Source organism: Oreochromis niloticus, linkage group LG6 (assembly GCF_001858045.2).
Source record: "Oreochromis niloticus isolate F11D_XX linkage group LG6, O_niloticus_UMD_NMBU, whole genome shotgun sequence".
Classification (NCBI taxonomy): Eukaryota; Metazoa; Chordata; class Actinopteri; order Cichliformes; family Cichlidae; genus Oreochromis; species Oreochromis niloticus.
Genome location: NC_031971.2, coordinates 2,333,708 through 2,357,777, shown reverse-complemented (window position 1 = coordinate 2,357,777; position 24,070 = coordinate 2,333,708). Strand labels below are relative to the sequence as shown.

The 24,070-nt window shown below is 39.3% G+C and overlaps 1 protein-coding gene and 1 long non-coding RNA gene across 5 annotated transcripts in view; one reads left to right on the top strand and one right to left on the bottom strand.

Moving 5' to 3' along the window:
- Window positions 1–23,971, bottom strand: part of dctd (dCMP deaminase) — a 31,293-nt gene extending 7,322 nt beyond the window's left edge. Inside the window, exons 1-10 of one of the 4 annotated variants that reach the window (XR_003220458.1) lie at window positions 23,572–23,971; window positions 15,009–15,156; window positions 14,765–14,797; window positions 12,868–13,005; window positions 11,194–11,382; window positions 9,462–9,560; window positions 7,511–7,557; window positions 4,284–4,383; window positions 3,306–3,441; window positions 2,783–2,899 (exon numbers count right to left, since the gene is read on the bottom strand). Coding sequence is in view for 2 of the 4 variants with exons in the window: in XM_003452767.5 (XP_003452815.2) it covers window positions 2,783–2,899; window positions 3,306–3,441; window positions 4,284–4,383; window positions 7,511–7,557; window positions 9,462–9,560; window positions 11,194–11,382; window positions 12,868–13,005; window positions 14,765–14,797; window positions 15,009–15,156; window positions 23,572–23,663 (1,099 nt within the window). In the remaining 2 variants the exon portion in view is untranslated. Of the gene's footprint in view, window positions 1–2,782; window positions 2,900–3,305; window positions 3,442–4,283; window positions 4,384–5,625; window positions 5,806–7,510; window positions 7,558–9,461; window positions 9,561–11,193; window positions 11,383–12,867; window positions 13,006–14,764; window positions 14,798–15,008; window positions 15,157–23,571 lie in introns of those variants that run through there. The other 3 variants (XM_003452767.5, XR_003220459.1, XM_013276107.3) reach the window with 3 other exon arrangements.
- LOC109202633 (uncharacterized) lies at window positions 17,544–18,517 on the top strand. Its single transcript, XR_002062585.2, has 3 exons — window positions 17,544–17,593; window positions 18,012–18,319; window positions 18,455–18,517. It is a non-coding gene; the product is annotated as an uncharacterized LOC109202633 (long non-coding RNA).
- Window positions 23,972–24,070: the final 99 nt, after the last annotated feature.

Here is a 24,070-nt window from a genome sequence, read left to right as displayed (position 1 = left end):
ACCAAGACAGAGCTGGGGATCGAACCGGCTTCCCAACCCCCTGAACCACGGTCGCCCCCTCTTTCACACCTTGGCTCATATGATAATGCTGATGACTAATAGATGGTCAGCGACCACCTCTTAAGGGACAACCCCCACTGGGTTGTGTTTTCAAACACTGTTGGTTTGAAAACTGAAGAAGCCTCTTGGATGAGAGCTGAAACTTCTTCAAAAAACCTAAAGAAGTCAAATCGCCTTCCTTTCAAGCTCCTAAGGTGACCACGTCCTGGGTGACCGAGTACCTACACAGACAGCAAATCGCATTATTATTATAATTTATGTCTTCTCGGAGCAGTCTAAATCATCTAGAACTAAATGAAAATGTGAATAACTGGACAGTCTTTGAAACAAATGGGGGGAAAGATGTTGTTCTCACAATGTGGTCAAGCATGCTTTGAACTGCAAACACTGGTACTTAGAAAATGTGCCAAGGAAGAGGCAGAAAATGAAAGCTGACTGAAAGAGATGTCACACACCTCAAGCTTTTAAGTACTTGGAGAGAAAAGAAGATTACTGCTACTAAGAAGTCTTAACTAGTCTGAGAAGATTTTCAGAATGACCATAATCAGACAACTGAATGAACAAGACTTAAAAGGGAAGAATACCTGCTAAGAAGCAGCTACTGAGCATTATTGAGGTCAACAAATGTACAGGAACACTTCAGATTTGTCTGAGAGCATAGACACTGGAGTATAGATGACTGCAACTAGGTACTTTGAATTCTTCAGTCAACATTACTGTTCCTGTGCCCACAGAAAAGCTGCTGCTAGATGCACTGTAACCACAGAGACTAGGGATGGGTATCAAAACCCGGTTCTTGTTGAGAACCGTTTCCCACTGTTTCAATTCCTTGGAATTGTTTGCCATTTTTGCAAACGATTCCCTTATCGATTCCAGTCGCCCCGAAAGACGTCACCACGTTGCGGAGCGTCATTTACCTGGCAGGGCGCCTAAGCGGCTCAAACGCTCAAAAGTTTGGTTATACTTTACGAGAACGGATGACAACAGGGCAACTTGCAATCCTTGCAAAGTAGATATTTCATTTAAGGGAGGAAACACTACGAATATGCAAAAGCATTTGCTCACAAAACACGCGATGACCTTAAATGAATGTCGTGTTTTTAATTCCGCTCCGGACTCGTGAATCTCAACCCAGCAGCAGCGGTAACGTTTGCACGTCCTCTCCCGTTAATGCAGCAGGTAAATAATCAACTAACAGTGCATATTATGTTAGCGCGATCTGCCTTATTACAAAACCTGCCATTACTGTGCATTTAGGCGACCATGATGAGACAGACAGAGTCTGGCTGGCAGTTCTCGCTGCAGTCTACCGGTAGCGTCTCCTTTCAGGCCAGGATAGACGAATGTCACCGAGCAGTGACTAAGTTTGTGGTCAAAGGCTTGCACCCATTTGCCACAGCAGATGCCCCCGATTTTCGGTAAGTGAATGTGTTTAATTGTAGGCAGTGACATTACTGGATATTCTTGTGTAATTGCTACAGAATAATTTATGTTATACTTTGTTATTGCTGCAGAAGAATATTTATTTTACATTTACAATTTTTTTCCTGGGGACCCTGTGACACCCCATTGAAGAGCCGTAGGCTGTGGATCTCTTAAGATCTCACTGTTGGGTTTGTAAGGCCATGTTACGCCTAAATTTCTATCTTGTTCAAACAGAAGATATAAAACAAAGTTCTAAGCTAATCGACCTTAGTGTTCTCCTTTTTTAAAAAGAATCGAATTGTTAAACAGAATCGAAAATGGAATCGGAATCGTGAAAATCTTATCAATACCCATCCCTAACAGTGACACACACACACACACACACACACACACACACACACTGTAGTATGGGGTTACGTTTCTGGAAACAACATGGGGAATTAGTGAAAATCGACATCATTACAAACAAAACGGTCTACAACATCTTGTTGCATCATGGAAACCCTTCTGGACTGATGTGGGCACATACACCAACAAGACAAAGGCCACAAGCAAACTTTAAAGCAATGCAGAGCTTAACTAACCAAGAAAAAGTTACTTTGAGTACTTGAACTGACGGACTGTCCGAATCAAAGTGTGGATTTAAATCCCTCTGCACACATTTGGGATTTGATGGATTCGGATGGATCACACAAAAGTTTCATCCAAAGCAGGTCAATGGGAACAGCTAGAAACTTTTTGTAAGTCACTGACAAAAGAATATTACATAAAGTACAAAAACAATGCCAGAAAACATGCAAGCTGTTATCAAAGCCAAGAGAGGCCATAAAAAACACTGTTTTTAACAAGTTTCTTTGTAGAATAATAGCTGGACACAAATGGAACTGTTTTACATTACATTTTTTTAAATAGTTTTGACTCTACTTGACAACGTATTTTAAATCAGTCATTATGGGATGGAGGTGTGGACTTTTAAATCAATATAAAACTCTTACAAGGGACAAGTTACAGAAAGACTTTACTATCACACCATGATAAACATTTAATTATCAAATGACAAATACAGTCTTCTGACTTTGTTGGGTGTCTACTTGATTTGTTATTCAGTGAGACTAAATACAGACAGACAAACTGGTGATGGCTAACCAATCAGACAATAATAATCCATTATCATTATTATTATTAATGAAGTGAGTTCTGCCAACATTGGCCGCTTTGACTCCTAATATTATTACCTGGACCTTCATGAATCAGTATAAATGTAGAAATAGTTACAGTGTGTGCTGTTATTACTCACCTGCCTGAATAATGAGCTTGGCACACTCATTACAGGGGAACAAAGCCACATACATGGTGCAGTCCTTCACATCAGCACTGTTCTTATTCATAATAGCATTCAGCTCTGCGTGGCACACTGTGAGACACGACATTGAAACAAACCTCAGTCACTAAAACACACTGCAAGTTTGATAGCTCTTCATTATTTAGCCTCTGCTGCCCCCAACTGGCCAAACGTTTGAAACTTTTTTGAAATTCACGTGTTCCATCCACTTCCATGATCACAGATGCATAAAATCACGCACAGACAAACATTTGTGAAAGAATGAGTCGCTCAGGTGTGAGGGCAGATGAACAAATAGTTTTGGCAGTATGGTGCAAATGTAGATAGGATTTGGTTTACTCCAGACATTCCTCCACACATAAATACTATGGAGTAGGTGGATGAAAGCAGGAGTGCTTTGTTCCTTTATTGCACCAAACACACCATTTTAAAACAAGCTGTTATAGAGGAAAGCTAAAATGACAGTGTGCATTCTCACCATAAGGGTATTTAGTGTCAAGCTGGTCATCAGCAGAGCGAGACCATGGCAGCAGGTCATCATTACAGCCATTAGGCATACCATTGTAACCGATGCCCACTATCTTATTCTCCTGGTTCACTATACATGCTCCCACCTGCAGGCACACACACACAGACACACACACACACACACACACACACACACAGACAAAGACACAGACAGAGGGACATAAAGAGAGGGAAAGAGGAAGTGATATATAGAGAGCAAGAAAGGGACATATATACAGAGAGAGACACACACAAAGAACTGATTCCTATATTTATAAAAACATGACCATCAAAATAAAATGATTATACCACCAAGTCCCATTTTACAATCACGCATGGCCCAAATTCACTCCCTGACAGACTTTCTAATATTCAGTTCACCTTAAATTCGTGTGCTTTTTCTATTTCTTTCATGTGCATATTTAAATTGGGAGGAAATACAATTTTTTGGGCACGTTCAAGTTCCACTTTTTCCATGTTTTTCTTCCTTTCAGAGTCCGAGTAACTGTGTTAAATAATCATTACATCAACAGTGAACATCATATTCGAGCAGGCCTAAACCTTGTCTCCGTTTTTGGACAGCAAGAGGAAACAAACTAAACTAGGACTGTGCATAGCTTGACAATGAAGGTGACATTTGACAGTTTTCACATTAACCTATTGCATTATAAATGTTCCTGCTAATACATTATATTTCATTTTAACACAATGAGAGATTGTGCCTTTCGGCCTGGCCTGGGAGCTCCTCAGTGTCCTCAGACAGCTGGGGAGAGATGAGCAACAAAACATTCTCATCCCAACATGCAAATGACAACAAAAACAGTAAACTCATAGTAACAGACTCTTCTAAACCTGAACCACACTTCAGTTCTGTACACCAGAATTTTGGATATAAAGTCATAGTAAAGTATCTGTTTCAGCCCTGACACATAAGCAAACACAGACGTGCCTGGGAGTTCGGGTCTTTGCTTCTTTGTGCTGACAGAAAGGCCACAGCCATGAAGTACTCTGGCCATTCAAGGTAGTCCTCTCTTTTCTTGGTTTTGCCACTATAGAGAAAAAAACCCAAGAGATTTATAAAGTTATGTGAGAGAAATCAAAAACTGTCCTTACAACAATTTTGGTTTAAGGGACTTCACAGCTTTGTGAGACGTCACTCTATTAACTCACCATCAATGTTACAATTCAATTTGTGTTATCTGATGTGTACATTCGTGTGTATTAATTGATGAGCTGCCAAAACAATCATTCACATATAAACACCACAGTGGAGTTTCCTGAGTAGAAGCTTAATGTGCATAACTTTTAGTAAAAGCTTGAACATAATGGTTTACAGTCAGTGTCCCTTACAGCCAGGCTTCACTTTGTTATGCAAGTCTCCTTCCTGTTATCTGGGTTTGAGGACAAGCTTTAGTAAGGAATGTAAAGGAAGGATCAATATTCAGGCCAATCAAACGTGGCTTGTAGACATGGATGAGGAAACAAGGATTGCATTCGTGGGTGTAAAACTAAAAAGCAGAAAACACATAGAAACTTGGAGACTTTTCCACAGAAAGTCAAAACTCCTGATTAGTGATTATTTAAACAAAAATTACAGAAAAGTAACACTTCGATGGAAGTATTGCTGATTTTGTGTACATATTTACCAACTATTATAACCCAATGATTTTCTCTTTTCAACAGGGTAATAATTGATTTTTCAGTATCAGCACTTGTAACAAGACTGATATTATTCAGATATACACCAATTAGTCACAACATTAAAACCCATGTCACTAATACCGTGTAGGTCTTCCTCATGCCCCAAAAATCAGCTAAGCTGTCAGAGTATGGACAGAGTGGACACAGTGCCTGTTGTGTCTGGCACTGGGATGTTGCTCTGGCTGTCCTCTGCAGCACAGCAGTGCAGTGCAGATTAAAAGTTCACGCTTTTACTATTGGATCATTAACTTGGGGTATGTTCCGACTTTTTTTGCATTTTGTTTTTGCATTCCACAAAATCTCTCCAACGGGGAACTTCCAACTTCCGACGATAAAGGAACGCACCATAAAACTCGAAACGTCACTAACACAGAAAAACAGTCCAGCGAGACAGTTTTACGATCTCCAAGCATTAAAAATAAATGTGAAAAACAATGTGACAGACTGATAAATAAAGGACATTGGCTCAGGGTGGAGGATATACTAAAACACTACGTAACAGCACACCTCACGCGGACAGACGTTCTCATTTACTACTCAGCTGCTTCTGAAAATCTGAGCCTTTCTAGTCACGCGTAGAGAAAAGTTACCTGTTTAAACTAGAACGGTCTTGGTTTTCTTCCATATTGTAACAATTAACTGGTATAAATCCCTCTGACAACGATAGCCTTTGTTGATACCGCACGATAGTCGCTACGACACCGTAAACCACGTCACAATACAGGAAGAAATCTCCCGCGCTTAAGGCCCGACTGAGAGGAGTTTTTATGCCCTGACTTTTGCTTCAAAGGACTGCAGCTTCAGTGGCGGATCGAGAAAATCTTACAGGGGTGGGGCAAGGTGGCATATACATCTTTAGTAAAGTACGTGAAAATCACGTATATGTAAATGAAGCCTACAAAATATCCACAAAACACTTTAAAACTATTTATTATATCATTCTCTCTACAGCAGGCTGAAAAGCCTTGCCTCCCTGTAGATCCGCCCCACATGCAACTTCTACTGCACAGGTGTCGAACTCCAGGCCTCCAGGGCCGGTGTCCTGCAGATTTTAGATGTGTCCTTGATCCAACACAGCTGATTTAAATGGCTAAATTACCTCCTCAACATGTCTTGAAGTTCTCCAGAGGCCTGGTAATGAACTAATCATTTGATTCAGGTGTGTTGACCCAGGGTGAGATCTAAAACCTGCAGGACACCGGCCCTCAAGGCCTGGAGTTCGACACCCCTGCTGGGTTGATTATGTTAGAGGACAGGACAGTGCTCTTCCTTGATACACATTATTCACACAATGACCATATGACACATTTATGGTAAGTTTAAAATAAATGAAGTTTCTTATTGGCCAAAGGACCGAAAAGGTCCTTATACCCCCTCAACTGAACTGTACAGATACACTTCTTCAAACTATGAAATTCAGTCATACGGTTCGGTAATGAAAACGATAAACACCCAAATCACTAATTACTTGAGCTCAAGCTCTAAGAACTTAATTAGAAGGTTAACAGCTGCCATATAAAGGCCAGCACTTGTGAAGTACACTTCATGTCTCTTTGGCACTAAAAGAGGTCATTCATCAGCTTGTGCAGCTACACTATATAGATAAAATTCAGGTATTTGCAGTCAATATGCTACAAGTGTGTGAATTCTGAGCATGGTAACGTAACAGTATGCCACCTTTGCAACAAGTCAGTTTATGAAATTTCTTCCCTCTCTGATATTCTGTGACCAGCTGTAAGTAGTATTACTGCAAATTACAAGAGTTTAGGAACCACACCAAATCTGTAGCCAAACGTTAAAGAGGGAGGGTCACTGACTCATTAACTCATTGTGCACCAGGACCTTTATTAGGACAAAAGTAACAAAAACATCATGTCAAATCATAATTTTCCATTTTAGTCCTGGAACTAGTGACACCAGCAGACTCTTGTATGTGAGGCTCTCCTAGAGCGCTCTGTTTTTGGTTGAATGCAGTTCAGTCGGACGGAGGTCAGGTGACTGACTCAGCCAGCAGATAATATTCCAAGTCTTTACCCTAAAAAGTTCTTTGTCTGAATCATTGTGCTGATAACTTTCTGTTGATGCATTTAGCTGACTGTGAGTGCTCTGGTTTACATCTCTGCATGAATTATATCAATGTTGTCAAACTTTTTATTCCCTTTGATATCTCTGTCTGTTGTTTGTTAAGCCTCACTATTTTTTTCTGATTAAACTGATTAATGCGTGCATATGTACCTGTATAATAAGTATACAGTATACTAAAGTATAGTAAAGCTTTAGTGCATTAAAGCTTTCAGTGTTATTATTCACAGTGTGTTGTGGATGATTCAGTATACAACAGAGTGGAGGTGCTCTTCAGCCTGCAAATTTCACTATTAAAGAAGTATAACTGCATCAAAACAGCACTGCAATGCAAAACACCATTACACTGAAAATCAGGCTGCTACTACTGCATAAGTACAATTAGGTACTTACAAGTTGGCAACGCTTTGTATCCCGTCAGTAGCCCGTTTACAGTCTTCCTAAACAAACCAACAACACAGACAAACAGCAGGTTAAGAAATAAATACTTCAATTCGGACAACTCGGAAAGTTTTCTGTTTTCAAATGAAACAATCTCAATCTCAAACTCAAACACACACACACACACACACACACACATATATATATACAAATATGTGTGTTTGTATAGATGCATTCAGGAGCAGCATATGAATATAAAGTATGTCAACATTAAGCTAACGCAGCACCCAGTTTTTCAATAAAAACACTGATACCACAACAGCAGCAGTGAAGATGACGCTAGCACAGTTTAACGTGGAGCCGGAGTCCGTTTACACACACACCGTCTCCTTCTAGCACAGCACTACCTCTCAGAGCAACTTCCCCATCTCCTCCTTCTTAGCTGAATGATTGAATCTCAGCTCTCTTCTCAGGTATTACTGCTGTGTTAAATAGGTTCTAACAGCTGTTATGTAAACAATGTAGCCATGGGTAAATACCAGATCTCTGGTCACTGGATGAAAAAAGAAAAAAACAAAACAGTATGATGGGACGGCTAGTGCAAACAGAAAAAGCCTGTGTATATGCATGAATAATCAGAGGAATAGAAAAACGTGAAATAATAATAATAAAAAAAGCTCAGTAATAAGCAGGAGCTCTTTTAATAGGGTGTAGGGTGTTCCATTAAATGAATGTTTAAATTAGCATAAGACAGTTTTGTATTTTTTATTTTTTAGCTGCATCCCAGATGGTGTTGAACAGTCTGATGGAAAGTATAAATATAAAAACATAATTGAGTGTAAGTTTATTCTACTTGCGATTGATATAAAGTAGAAATAGGTGTCCTGAGACTTAATTATAGGCAGCGATTTGATGATTTCACAAAATCCCAGAACACTCCATGTTAGTAACTGAGCAAAACTACAAACATCTCAAATGAATTTTCCTAAATGACTGTATGATTTCTACCATATCATGTCGATGTTTCTTTTTAGATACGTGTCACTGTGACTCACAGCCAAAGAAGTCGTGGAGGTACCAGCAGGTCTAAATGAATGGTACTTAATTGCATAGACAGTATAGTGTTTGAACAGAGTTTTTAGCCTGCTGAATGTATCGATGTTACATCGAGCCTGCTGAATGTATCGATGTTACATCTAACCTGCTGAATGTTAATTAATTAATTAATAATGACTCTGGCATATATTACATCAGCCCTGAATTTGGATAAGCAGTTAAGAAGGCTCTGATTTTGGGCAAGGGGAGTGGGAGTCCAATAACCTGGGAGTAGTTGCATTACATGCACAACTGCCTGGACTTATGGTACTATCAGTGGACGAAGTGGATGAAGGAATTAGCCTTAGACTTTTATGCTCTATATTCACTTGATATTTTACCTTTATATCTTGGCGGGGGAAAAATAGCCTGCATGAAACTGATTCGATTCCAATTCACAAGGTCCTGATTCGATTCAATTAAATTTCTGACTGTCTATGTATAAAAACAAAGCTGACACTGTGAGACTTCATCAGAGGTGTGAGCATCACAGCAGATACCTTTGTGTCAAAGTAACTGAGGATAAAACACAGAAAAAACATGAGGGAGATTTTCCTGGCTTGGCTTTTTATAGCAGATAACCTTAAAAATATTCTGCAGTAGAACGAAAACGTAAGAAAACCATGAATCAACATCTGAACATTACCTGATGCTGCTGAAGTGAAGCAGAGCAAAGTTACAGAGGTTTGATTAGAGACACAGCTAAGAGTTTTGCAATTTGGCATCATTTTTAAAAGTTTACATTTGTTTGATATAAATTTGATTTGAATCAGGAAATCAATTTTTTAAACCCACCCCTAATCAATTGCCATGTATCAACAAAATTATAGGGAGAAAAGCAGTTGTCACAACATGTGCACACACCTACCTGTGTATTTCTCTGTTCAAATTTTGTTTCCAACAGCAGGACTCTGCTTATCAGGTTTTCCCAGCTTTCTCTGGATATGGTGACGACTTCTCCCACATCCTGGAAAAGAATATGATAATTACAAAAAAGAAGCACTCTTTGAAAACGCTCAGGTTATTCTCTTTCCTGTTGTCTATCAGAGAGAAGACTAAAACATTACTAAAGAAAGGGCAAAATATTTTAAATAAGTAGGGAGTATCTTGTTAGCTTTGTGTTTTTCTGCCTTGCTCTAGGCGTTTTTCCAGAATATTGATCTTGCTGAGGCCAGACACTGCATAGCTGAGCTTTTGTTACGATCCCTGAGTTTGGACCCAGTGTTTTCAGTTTAACTTTTTTTTTCAATATTGATATTTTAAGCGTTTCTTTCTCATCTCCTTCAGTTCTGGGTTTTAGTTTATTTTGTATCCTTTGAGTCCCTAATGAATTCTATCCCTCATTCTAGTTATCTTGTTTCCACTGTGGTCCCCGTGCTTCTGTAGTTTTTGTCTGTTTATGATTCCATGTTTTGTTACTTCCTGTACTTAAGTAGGCTTTTGTCTCCTGTGCTTTAATGTCCAGTTTAGGTCCAGTTGTCTTGTCATTCCTGATTTGTTCCCTCCTGTGTCCCAGTGTAGTTAGTCTCATCTCTTCAGTCAGTCATGTGTCCATGTATGTTGACCTTTTGTCTGTGTCAAGTAAGCATATGAATGCTTAGTTGTTCTCCCAGTGTCTCCCAGTTTGTTCCTGCCACTCTTCTATTGTCTCCATCTGTCAAGACCCGTCACTGATGTGTGTTCTTTGCTATGTGACTCCTTTGCTACCTAGCACCATGCTTTTCTATAATTTCCTAGTGTTCTGTATTCCTGGCTCCAGTGATCTCTTTATTTTGTATTTCTGGAATGTCACATGCAATAAAGCAGTTTTTGAGTTCAGGTTTTGGCTCTCGAGACCTGCATACTGGGTCCAAAACCTGTCTGCAATATATATACCACTCATGGTATTGACATGTGTTCAACCTACCCTGAAAAGATCCTCAGACTTTCATGCCTATTAAACTCTGTCATGCACTGAATCTTTTGAGATTTTTTGACATCATTCCTTAAAGTATGTCCAGTATACTGGTTGTAAGTGATTGCGGGAGGTTCCTGGCTCTCGCTACTACTAAGCAAGTGGTAGTAAACCTTCAGAAAGTGTGACACAAGCTTCAAAGTGAAAGTTGCCTCGGAGCTGTACCCAACATCTCTCAAAGCGCAAATGGTCTCAGTTTCCAATTGGTATTGCACTTTCCACAGATTCATTATAGCTTGGAGAGTAGCCAGCGGGTGTTTATAGATAAATTTGTTACTTTCATCCAAACTACGGACAACTATGGCAATATGCTTGCAAACACAGCAATCACACAGTGGTGTTTGCAAACTGGTGAGGGACTCACAGACCAGTCTCTAGGTCTGTCTGACCGGGGCTTTACCAAAGATTTTCCCATCAACCTCCAGTTACCACTTGCAATTAGTCAGGGAGTACCCAGTTTTCCCCCTCACAACCGATGCTTGCCAGATGGCCACTGACTAACCTCAAAGCCTGTGTGATTTGGGCCTTATTCATTTTATTCTAAATTGTCATCACAATTTTCACGGGTGGAGACAAGTTAATGTCACATGGTTAGCAGTCACGTAACCAACCAAATAACCAACATCTGTCACACGACTTCACTAACATGAAGGCTGTTATCCTTATCCTCTTTTCCTGGCAGCTCTGCAGCGTCATTGCTGGAAGAATCAGGGGAGTATACTTCACGAGAGGCACATGTTCCATTATACAAGGAGAATGGTTCAGTATGGGAGGAGTTTGTGGGAGATGTCATAGGATTTTCCATGTGATGTATGACAAATGACTTCTTGGATACCTAAAATACATAAAAACACAAAGATCATCTGTTAATGTTAAATTGTTATCATCACGCCTCTCTGTAAATGTGATCCTCCAAACATCTATGAATGGCTTTTAGTTAACAAAGACATGACTTTCTTTGAGTGCTTGTCACATTGAGTAAACTACATCACTGCATTAACTAGATCACTGATATACAGTTGTGTATAATGTTATGCCATTCTCTGGACATCAACTGGTCATCTACAACTTCACACCACATTTAGGTGCCAGGGCATTTGACTCTGGGCTACAGGACTGCTGTATGGTAACCATTTCTCTAGACACATACTTTGAGGTGGAACTATACTTGGGCTGCGACTGATGAAGTTTCCGAAGTCCACAAGAACACACAAGTACACATATTGATAAATGGCCCACGAGTGGGGTTGAGCTGTACCATACGGTGGAAGAAATGCTTATGTACTTTATTGTTACCATTTTTTTAAAGTGGCAAAAACAAAAAAAGTACATGGGTGGCAGTTTTGTTTTATTTTTTTTTTTATAACTGGCAAGTCCACTGGCATGACTGGCAACCACCCCATCTCATGTCTATAATTTGCCTCTTTTTTCCCCACTGGTGGAGAATATCAAGGCAGTTCTCTGATGTTATGAAATGTATTGAATGTCAAACTAAAGTAAATCAGTGTATTTTACTACTTTAGCACCTCTGCTGTTTTCTGTGTGGCTGTAAACTGTGGTACAAATGGTATTTCCATTTATCACTGTGAGTGTGAGAACAAACAAACAAGTCTGACTTTTAATACTTTAACAAAGTCAACACACTTGTATTTGGTTCAGAAAAATCATCAGAAGCATTCTTAATATTAGACTTTTTTGGCCTAATATATTCATCTTATACTACATATGATTCGTAGTGAGTATGTAACATTTATAGTTTAATGTAGTAACTAATAATCAGTGCACTACACTGTTGTGTGTTACACTGTTACTCAGCTGAATTGTGTGTGTCTCAATGATTTTTCCTCTGAGCCATTCAAATGTTTCAGGGTTTTTTTAAAAATATATTTTCTGGGCAAGACAGGAAAGCTGAGAAAGAACAGGGAGAACAGGGAGAAGACACAAGAAATGGCCTCAGGAAGGATTCAAACCTGAGCCTCTCCAGTAGGCGTGCAGCATATGGGTCACCTACTTGAACCAGTGAGCTATACCGGTCCCTGTGGAGATCCTGTTCAGAGTAGTTAACAGTATTTTTTACTCAAGTATAAAACATTGAGCAACTCTCTGTACCTTTGGATATTATTAACAGAATATCTTGTGACATTTTAGTCGTATATTAAATGTTTGCTTTGAGAAAATTAGAGTGAGAAATGACTCGTGTAACAGTCTGCCACTTGTGGCTGCACCCACTGAGAAAGTGACCCAGCGACAAACACAAACTCAACAAACACACTACAGAAACTTATGGAACAAGCTCTCTCCATTTGAGGCAAATACATACCTTCTTCAGCTGGCTGTGTTTCTGTAGGACCAAATTAATAATATCACAGATGACAGAGATTTTCCTTTGAGAGAACCCCCACTGGAGGAACTGCTGCTTGGTCAGCATGGGCTTATACTGGAAGATATCTCGTAACACCTTGACAGACAAAACAGAGACAGGAAACACTCACAAAGCTGGACACATTATTACAGGCTAGAATGGACTTTCTTATAAAGCACTTTTCTACTGTAAATGGGATTAAAAGTAGAAAGAGTGCGCTAGCTGTCTGCTCTTTTCCAGGGACTGCCTGTCTGCCTGCAGTGAGGTCTTTGGTCAGATGGAGGCAGTGTACACAGTATGTGCTACAACCAGTCTGTGTGTACTCTTCCTGCTGTTGTTGTTGGTCCACGATGAAGAGTGAAGTTACAGCACATCCAGAGCTGAAGTGTTTAAAACAAAACAAAAAATCTAAACTGCAGTCTCTGTCTGTGCTTTTCATGCTTTATTTTTTGGTGTTTGATGTTTTTTAGCACTTCTTTCGTTCCCAGTGAACATTATCATTATTGGATCAAAACACACATGACATTATCTAGCAATGCTGCATTAGGCTTGTGTTTAGGAATGGGCACGCTATAGATCTATTAGCAATCCCTTGTGTAACATGTGTTCTGACAGTAAGTAAACCCTTTAGTTTCACATCTATTCTTTATATACCTGGTCAACAAACCTTTTCTCTGCACCCTTACTTGTGACCATGGCTAGCTTTCCTCAGTTTGGCTTGCCTTCCTTAAAGCGAAAGTATAATAATATCTACAAATATGGACAATACTGGCAGTGACCAGTGGTACCCCTCAGCATCCTCGTAAATACACCTACAGTATCAATTTCAAAACCCTACATCACCCTGTTCTCAAGTTATCTCATTCACAAGATTTTCAGAAAACTTGACCTCTGACCTTGAGGTAGACATCACTGACATTCAAACTTGTCCAAGGTTTTTGGTAGACACACCTGTGGTATCAAATTGAAGGATGACGACAACACCCCACCAGCCTTTAACTACTGAGAGGTAAAAACTACTGAAAATATATCTTTGAAAAACTATGTTTTATTATTTTAAATGTATCTCACATTATCATTACAAATACCCAGCTACAGTGAGAGACAGTTTTGCATCAGTGTTTAGTCTCCTGCTTGCTGCAGCGCTCTCTGCCATCATCAGATCTACGCTTCAGTGCAATGAAATTATAAGAGTTGTTCTTATCTATATATTTTTTCCTGATATTTAGCATTTCTATAGATTTACTTTTTTCTTTCACTAATACTTGCTTTCCTCACACAACAAAAGGCTAACTGTGTGATTAGTGAACTTAACATTACTCAATGAATGAAGCATGCTAGGATTTGGAAACAAACAACAAAGTTTACATGAACCAGATAAATGTTCTGTGTTGTAATTAATGTGGGTGAGTTCCTCATGCTTTTCATTCCCTATACCAAACAATACTATTTCTTACGTGTTTAAGTCTGTTTGTGTGCATCATTTATTACTGTTGTTGCATCCTTGAATGAATTTTTAATTACAGAAACAGGCATCACATGGAATAACACAAAAAGACACTCTCCCATGTTCTTGGTAATGGTAGGTCAATACTTTTAGGCGAATACCATCTTTGAACGGTTGTCATATAGTGCTCTGCAAAAGTCTTAAGCAATCCTTCATTTCTTTCTTATTTTTTATTCCAATAAGCTTCTTTTCATTTCTTAACAGTGGTCTTGAGTAATAGTTCTTGAGGCCTTCTGAAAGTCTTTTTCTTTGAACATTGGCTGCTTTTTCATTCATTTTCACTCAAGTCCTTGTATCTGACCTTTTTCAGAAGAATGTTTTTTCTTTGTTAAGCCTCTTAACACTAACCTGTAAATCACTCGAGCATAAAAAGCGTCCTAACTTGAGGGATGAATCAGTGTTTTGTCAACATGTAAGAGAAACAAAGAAACAAACTTAAATTGTGTCTAGCACAGTCCTGACAGAGGCATCTAACCCAAGGGCACAGGCCTCAACACTTTTGAAGCACAAAGAAACAAGGGGTGGCTCAAGCAGTATAATAGTTTTTGCACATTAGCAAAAAGACAACACTCTAAACACATGAATTTGTTACCTTATAAACAGTCTCTGTAAAGCGGAGGTCAGTTTTGCCTGTCAGCTCTAAACCAGCTGCCATCAGTTGCTCAGCAAAAGGTGGAGAGAAGGAGGTGAGGGTGAAACTCAGTATTGGCAGAAAAGCTGATGGATCTCCTTTGGACAGCCTGGTAGAGTAACAGACAACAGTAGTCAAAGCATTAGAGCAGATACAAAAATCCATCTGCTATGCTGACTTTTTTTTTTAACCATTACACATTCTTTGCTTTTCAGAATCAGGTCATTCAGAACATTCATTTCAAATTTAAATTTTGTTCTTTTTTTTTTTTATGCCATTATATATCTGATATGTATTTACACAGACTTGATAGAGGTACAACCATCTGTATTATGTGCAGATTTACATTCAACATAAATACTTACAGAATATATACAAATTCATGCAATGATGCAATCCTAGTAATCAAACCACATCTTCGCAAAATGATAAATGTAGTATTATGGGATATTACAGGGTTTTGGTTGTTTTGTTATTACATTTTTTTAACATACATTCACACATACTTAATCATGTAGAACAAGCCAAGCATTTTCTTACTATTTCTTACAAATGATTCCAAGAAATGTGAAATGATGGGTGGTGCTGCCAAAGCCGCTGAATGCACACATGTGCTCTGATACTGATACCAATTCACGATTTCTGCTTAAGTGGAACCCCCTGTGTGAGGTTGACACTTGGTCTGCATGGCCTTAAATAGCAAAAATTAATGTTTCAGTCTTCACAAAGAGCAGCCAATCACTTGCCAAAATTGTGAACAACCTGCCAAGGACCAAAGTGCTGAATTAAAAAACATACTGGAAAAATCTGGAAGGTGCAGAGATATTTCTCGGTATTGGGTGGAGTATATTAGAAGAAAAGGGCAAAAAACAAAACCAAAAACCCCCAAAAACATTGGACCTAAAATTCATTTGATGCACAGGCAGGGGTGGAAACTAGCACCCCCACTGGCCAAATGTGGCTACATTTATGAAGTGGGGTGTAAATTTGAACAATGCACACGCCACTGTGGTGGGTTTAAATGTGAACAGAAAAAATATGTTCAATTTGCAATGCACCTGGGTTTCTGCTATCTAAATGCCACTATGTAATCCGAGCAGATACTAAAATGTGACGTCATGAGACTTGCTGGTCAGCAGCGTCACACGATGAGTCATGAGAGTGTCTCGTTCATCGACAAGGGTTTGTTCTGTGGGTATTTGTAACTAAGGCAAATGTTACACACAAAAAAGTGGCCGATGCAAAATTTTCTTAATTTCCACCCCTGTGCACAGGTTTGCTAACTACAGTGGTGGATTTTTGGATGACATGTATACCTATGTAACAAGATACACTATATATGTATCTGAACTGAAAATATATATTTGAACTTTCATGTAGAGTCTTTAGCACAACACATTTTGCTTCACCATGGTTTATGAAGGTGGTACATTAACAGTTAATGCTGTTGAGAGTTTTCCTGAATAACTCACCCTCCAGCTCTAGTAACTAACTACCCCCAATAGACACTCAATGTTTTTCATGCAGCACAACCATAACAGTAACATTGTAACAGAGATACTGAAGACATCACAATAAAATCACCTTAAGGATCAGCGCGCGCACACACACACACACACACACACACACACACACACACACACACACACACACACACTATAAACCTACAATGAGAATAAGCATGTAACCTAATCCCGGACTACAGAACACTCCTGATTAAAAGCCGCATGTAGAGCTGGGCGATATGACCCAAAATTCATATCTCGATATTTTTTAGCTGGATGGCGATATAAGATATATATCTCGATATTTTTTTAAAGCCATAAAGTAAGAACAAAAAGAGAGTTCTTAGTCAAAGCTGTGTCCCAGATGTCACACAGGCACTTTTATTAACATACAGCATAGATGTACATGAAAAAAAACTACTCAAAAATAAATTATGAGCATTTATTAAATAATGATGCTCTATAAATAAAAGAAAACTATGTTGTTTTGTGCATAACAAAGAGCTCACAATTGTGCAGTCAAAATGTGAACTAAAAGACGCTGAGCATAATAACATAGACAGATTTTACAGCTGCTCTGTTCCCAACTTCTACTGCGTGACTGACAGCCTGGAGTTTGAAATCCGCTTTGTAACCATGTCTCTGAACAGGTGCCATTTATGGTCCTTATCATTGACTGTAGAAAACATGGACGACGCGACTCCGCCTCCTACCATAGGGCTTTGGAGTTGACGTCACTGGAGGTGGGCCACGCCCCCTTTCCGCCATGACAGTAGGCTAGACACAGGATACAGCTTCAGCTATGGTTCGTGCGTGTTGTGTTATCAGTTGCAACGTTTGATCACACGATCGTGAAGGCAAGAAGCTGGATAATGGGCTCTCTTTTCATCGTTTTTCATCCTGGAGGCAACGTGAGGGATCCCATGTATCCGATATTACTAAACAAAGACGTCAGGCTTGCATTGCAGCGGTGAGACGAGCGGATCGAGTTCTGTGCAATCCTCAGCTTTTTGTTGGTTTGTTCTCCGCATCTTCTTTCCGGTGAGTTCTAAATTAATTCATATCACTATTAAAATGCTTTTAGTGTTATTTTCAATGTGCTGAGGTCATAGATAATGAGATAAAACATGCTAATGTGTGATGCTGCAGAACCACGTCATGTCATCATGTCGACTGAGTAGCTTATGATTTAGCATTATTGCAGGCAAACCAGCATATGAAATGGATGTAACAAATCCAGACTGGGCACCAACACTGCTCATGGGCCTCTAAAAACATACTAAATTGCTCTCATTGTACACTAATGTACACATAACTTCCAGATGAATCACACACCTGTCATGTGCACTAATTTTATCTTACAGGCTTTTATTATGCAGCTGCAGAGTCTGAAGGTTCTTATTAATAATAATAAGCATAATTCTTAAACTGGTTTGCTGTGTATGCGCTGACTCCACAGACAAAGGGCTGTATCGCGACCGATTGCGCCCAGACGCCAAGAGACGGTACTTTCAAAAAATTGCGTGCATCGGTAATGTGGACCCGTATGAAATAAGGAAGCGGAGTGGAAACCCAGACGACCTACCGCCTTTGTCCTATCCCGATCTTTGCATACCTTGTCTGTGGAGTCAGCGCATACACAGCAAACCAGTTTAAGAATTATAAATCCCTGGAGGCCCACATCCAATTCACGAACGGCTGGGTGCAAGATTTGTCCATCTTTATGCCTCCACGCTGCGACAACTGTACGTTGTCGTTAAGACAAAGGTAAGTCGGTTTGAACATGATAACTTTCTAAACAACTTCCTTGTTAGTTTTTGATTTGCACGTACAGCCAAACCATCTATATTAGCCTTGGTTCATTACAGACCTTTTATTAAAAGTGGTTTTTGTGTGTTTCAGGTACTGCACTCACAACGACTGAATGAAACTGCACTGTGACCTCGTTGTGTGGACACAGAGAGACCTTCTGTCATACGCATCTTCCCTGATGTGGATTTCTGGGAACCACGTTTAAAGCAAGCACAAGACTTCTTTCTTAAAGTGTGTCTTCCTGAACTTGTTGGGAAATACTTCTCCAAACAATGTGCTGCTCTAAATAGCCTGTGTTTCATTTTGTGGTTCAAGATTGATGCCAGCTGTGTGTTGCCATGTAAATATTTTGCATTTCATTTTTATGTACTTGCTAAGTACATGTGATAAGATCAAGAATAAAAAAAAACAAACATGTATACTATTCTTTTCTGTTTTATTGAAACTACTTCACACAAAGTACAATTATTTACAATGAACTACACATGCAACACAACAGCTTTATGAATACTCAACAAGAGCAAGTTTCATTTGGCGCTGGTTTGACAACCACACTGGGGCACATATTCACCAAAACACAGCAAACCTTAACAATCTTATCAAGCAGTGTTGTGTTTATTTCTGCTCTGCCCTGTTCATTGCACACACAATGCTTCGTCTGCCCTTTAGCTTCTGTGATGCTGTCTGTCCGATCACCACTGTCCACATTTACAGGTGGTACCTCAACCTCCACTTGTCCAACACAACTGCTGTCCACAGCTATGACACTGTAATTTTGTTGTTGTTCTTCTGTCAGATCTTCATCGATTACTTCTGCACGGGGCACACCTTCAGACTCTGCAGCTGCATAAAAGCCTGTAAGATAAAATTAGTGCACATGACAGGTGTGTGATTCATCTGGAAGTTATGTGTGCATTAGTGTACAATGAGAGCAATTTAGTATGTTTTTAGAGGCCCATGAGCAGTGTTGGTGCCCAGTCTGGATTTGTTACATCCATTTCATATGCTGGTTTGCCTGCAATAATGCTAAATCATAAGCTACTCAGTCGACATGATGACATGACGTGGTTCTGCAGCATCACACATTAGCATGTTTTATCTCATTATCTATGACCTCAGCACATTGAAAATAACACTAAAAGCATTTTAATAGTGATATGAATTAATTTAGAACTCACCGGAAAGAAGATGCGGAGACCAAACCAACAAAAAGCTGAGGATTGCACAGAACTCGATCCGCTCCTCTCACCGCTGCAATGCAAGCCTGACGTCTTTGTTTAGTAATATCGGATACATGGGATCCCTCACGTTGCCTCCAGGTTGAAAAACGATGAAAAGAGAGCCCATTATCCAGCTTCTTGCCTTCACGATCGTGTGATCAAACGTTGCAACTGATAACACAACACGTACGAACCATAGCTGAAGCTGTATCCTGTGTCTAGCCTACTGTCATGGCGGAAGGGGGCGTGGCCCACCTCCAGTGACATCACGCTCCAAAGCCCTATTGATGAGTGTTAATCAGGCTTCATGCAAGGGAAGACAATGATGCATTTGAAGGGATCTCAGGTCAGGAAATTAACAGATGATACAGCTATCTCCTTGAAAGATGAGTTTCAGATTTAAAACAAACTGTATTAATGCTTTCTCTGAAGTATCAGGTCTTACTTTACATAATAATAATAAAAAAAAATGTGTCCTGTTCCCTCTCAAAGAAGCTTGTATCCATAAAGAAATTGAAGGTATTCCTGCCAAAGAAGTAGTAATTACCTTATCTGGGCATTCATATTTGTCAGTATCAATCTGAGAGAGGAATATCTCATTTTCAGCATCAAATGTGATATTCAACCTGAACTGGATCAAATGGGTCATTAGAGACAAACATAGATTATGGTATTTAATACCAAACCTTATTTTTAAACAAACTGGAGGGATAGAATTCCTTCTTATGTAGCGCTTTACACAACTTGCCTCATTCACTGCCATTTCCACAAACACTTTTTCTATTCTAATTCTACACAAGTGCTTTCTATCTAACATTCACACACATTCATACTCCGATGGATCGTTGTGAAACTTGATATTAGTATACTGACCAAGGATATTTGGCATGCAGACTGGAGGAGACAGCAATCAAACCACCAACCTTCTGATTAGTAGGTGATCTGCTCTACCTGCTCACCCAAACAAAATTCCAATTCAGTTTCATGCTGGCTTCATCTTTACAAAACACAATTTTTCCCTACATAAATCTTTGATTTGGAATAACAAATATATTAAATACAAAAAAATATTTTTATATCATAGACTTAATTAGGGCAGCACGGTGGCATGCCTCACAGCAAGAAGGTCCCGAGTTCGATTCCATCATCTCACTGGGTCCTTTCTGCGTGAAGTTTGCATGTTCTCCCCGTGTTTGCGCAGTATTTCGGGAGTTAGCAGGGTTAGGTTAATTGGTAATTCTATATTGCCCATAGGTGTGAATGTAATTGCAAATAGTTGTGTGTCTTTATGTGTTGGCCCTGCCACAGACTGGCGACCTGTCCAGGGTGTACCCTGCCTCGCCCTATGGAAGCTGGGATAGGCTCCAGCCGCCCCGCGACCCTGAAAAAGATTAGCTGAAGAGGATGGATGGATGGATGGACGGATACTTAATTGTACTTCATATCAATATTGATTACATCCACCTTTGTTCTAGCGTTCGTGTCACATACAAATGATGTCACGGGATGGTCGACCACGTTGCTATAACGACCCCAGGCACATTAGGCTGTACTCGATGGTACATGTAATGGAAACATCAAATGGTATGCTTCTCTCCTATGAAAAATGTTGTCTACATCTCAATTTAGCTATAAATCATGACAATTATACTAAAGTATTTGGCTCAATACCATCAGGGGTTTGTATGCTTTTTAAGAATAAACCTAATATCCGTTCATACCATATGCCATTGGTATCTCCAATACAAACTGTCGTTGGTAAGATATGCTTATCTAAGCATTCTAAAAACAACAATAAATCTATTAGGCCTTTATTTCAGAATAGTATAACCATGCTACCATATGTAATTTTTTTCTGGAACTGGTTGACTGATGATATTATGTGGAACGAAGTTTGGAAACTACCTAATCAGTTTTTAATTACCAACAAAGTTAAAGACATTTCTTATAAGTTAATACACAGAATTTACCCATCTAAAGATTATCTTCAAAGCAAATTCAAGTTAGACATTGATGCAAACTGTAGCTTTTGTAAGACTTCTACTTCTACTATACATCTTTTTTGGTTTTGTCCCTTTGTACAAAACTTATGGCAGAGATTACTTGTCTTCATCTCAGAAAATTTATTTAAAGGTTTTACACTATTTTGGAAATATGTATTATTTGGTCCCCACAAAAACCAAAGACAATTCAACATTGATAACATATATATAATTAACTTGTTAACCTTAAAGGCTAAATTTCATATTCAGAAATCCAAATGTTTTGGAAGACATCCCTCCTTTTATATGAGTTTTTGCAATATCTTAATTCAGTTAAGAAATCTGCTAACCCTAGACCAGGGGTCTGCAACCTTTTACACCCAAAGAGCCACTTGGACCCGGTTTCCACGCAAAAGAAAACACTGGGAGCCGCAAATACTTTTTGACATCTAAAATGAAGATAACACTGTATATATATTGTTTTTTTTACCTTTGTGTGAACAACTAAGGTGTGCTGCTTATGAAATCCATGAAGTGCTACAGAGAAAATTACATTTTATTTATGTAATCAACACATTTTGAACTCTTAAAGAAATATAACAAAAGCAAAGACACCCAGCTGAACTAAAATGATCCATGTAGCAAACAAAAACTGTTGTGAGCCGCCACCCTTATATCTCCTTTGGGCTTTTGGAGCCTTGACCTGACTTTTAAAAAATAATTGGTAAAAAAAGCACTATGCTGCTGAAAAATTGAAAATAGATATTTGCAAAATTCTGCCTACATATGTATTTTACCTGGTTAATGGTGCGGCGGGGGCGTGGTCTGCAGCGCCGCTGCAGGGAAGGCGGACGCACCTGAGCGGCACCCGCAATCACGCCTCGCCGCCTTAAAGTCTGCGCTATCTGTGCTGTTGTGTTGGTGGTGTGTGTCGGGCTGTGAGCTGCGAAGCTACAGCCGGCTGTATGCGTACAGCAACCGCGTGTGAAAAGCGCGTTCATGCAAACATCGTCGGGTCTGCCGTGGTATGTTTACAATGGGACTTCTGCTCCTGAACCTCTGTGCACAGCGTCTGCTAATCGGTGCTGTGCGAAGTCAGTTTACGCAGGACTGTAAGCTGTCATCTGTCGTCTGTGAGGCGTGAGCAGTGTTTGTCTTTAACATAGTTCACGGTGCAGCTGCTGACATAATGTGGATCCGAAGATCCATAATTGGCCTACCCGGGGTTGAAAGTCTCGATAAATGCACGGTGTTTCGGCGGGAATACCGGCTTCCGCGAGTGTGACGCTTATATTGAGCGAGGAAAAAATAAAAGAATATAATTTTATATTTATATTTCAATATCACAATAATCTTCCAATTTAGAACTACAAGTTTAAAAGAACTAACATAAATAAAATACACTAAAGCGAAATACTTCTAATTTATTTTCCCAAACCACGCGGAGCCGCACTATAAGGACTAAAGAGCCGCGGGTTGCCGACCCCTGCCCTAGACCTATAAAAACTATTGTTGTATGTGAAAAAATGAAGATCCTTCAATCACTTTACTCTATGGTTTAATTAGATAAACTTCTCCTCCTAGCGTAATGGTGTATTTAATTAATTCATTATGGCAGTCCTGGCGTTCCATATGTGTATTGTAAGTTCTGGCTAATGTTCGTTTGTTTGTTTGTTTGTTTGTTTGTTTCTGGTACACAATTTCTGTAAGTACAAAACCTTTAATGCAATACTGTTAAATTTTACTTTGTATTGTACCAATCTTTAAATAAAGATCTTTTTAAAAAAAGAGAAAAGAAAAAAAAGATAGTAATTGAAAACGAGTCGCGTCGAGCCGAGTAGGTACTAATGGGAACGAGCTTTGTACCCTTTAGCAGTAAAAATGCTACAACTTAAGAGCCATGGTTTTTAATCAAAATTGGGGGGGGGGTTAAATTAAATTACAACGCGAATACTGTTAGTTTGGATCTCTTTAGTAACAAGGGACTGGCGGTGATGACGCTTACCCATTGTAGTCGATGTATCCCGGGTACTTGATCACTCGCAGGAGAGCTTCCAGTTTACGGAGATAACCTTGAACATCTCCAGTAGACAACATTTTAAATAGATGTAAAAGAAAGAAGAGCCAGTTGATACCAATAGGTAAGAAGGAGTTTCTCTGTTGTGACAACGCTAAATTTAAAGAAGCCGAATTAAATGTTTAAAAAGTCGAAGCTTCATTAACACTCCTTTATCCTTTTTTTTCACAAAGAGATATAACTCGTATGAATCATTCTTCTGGAGCTTTTCGTTTTACTTTAGCTAGTTTTGTTTCTCCCGGGTAGTCAACAACGCGACGCTAGATTGGCTCCTCTTCTTCTTCTTCCTTAGTTTTTAACGGCAGCTTGCATCCAACAATGTTTCACTACTGCCATCTCTTGGGCTGTACTGCTACATCATTTCCTTATATGCTCTTGATGAGTTCGGTACTTCTCAGAAACGAAATATCTTTCCTTTCCCTTCATC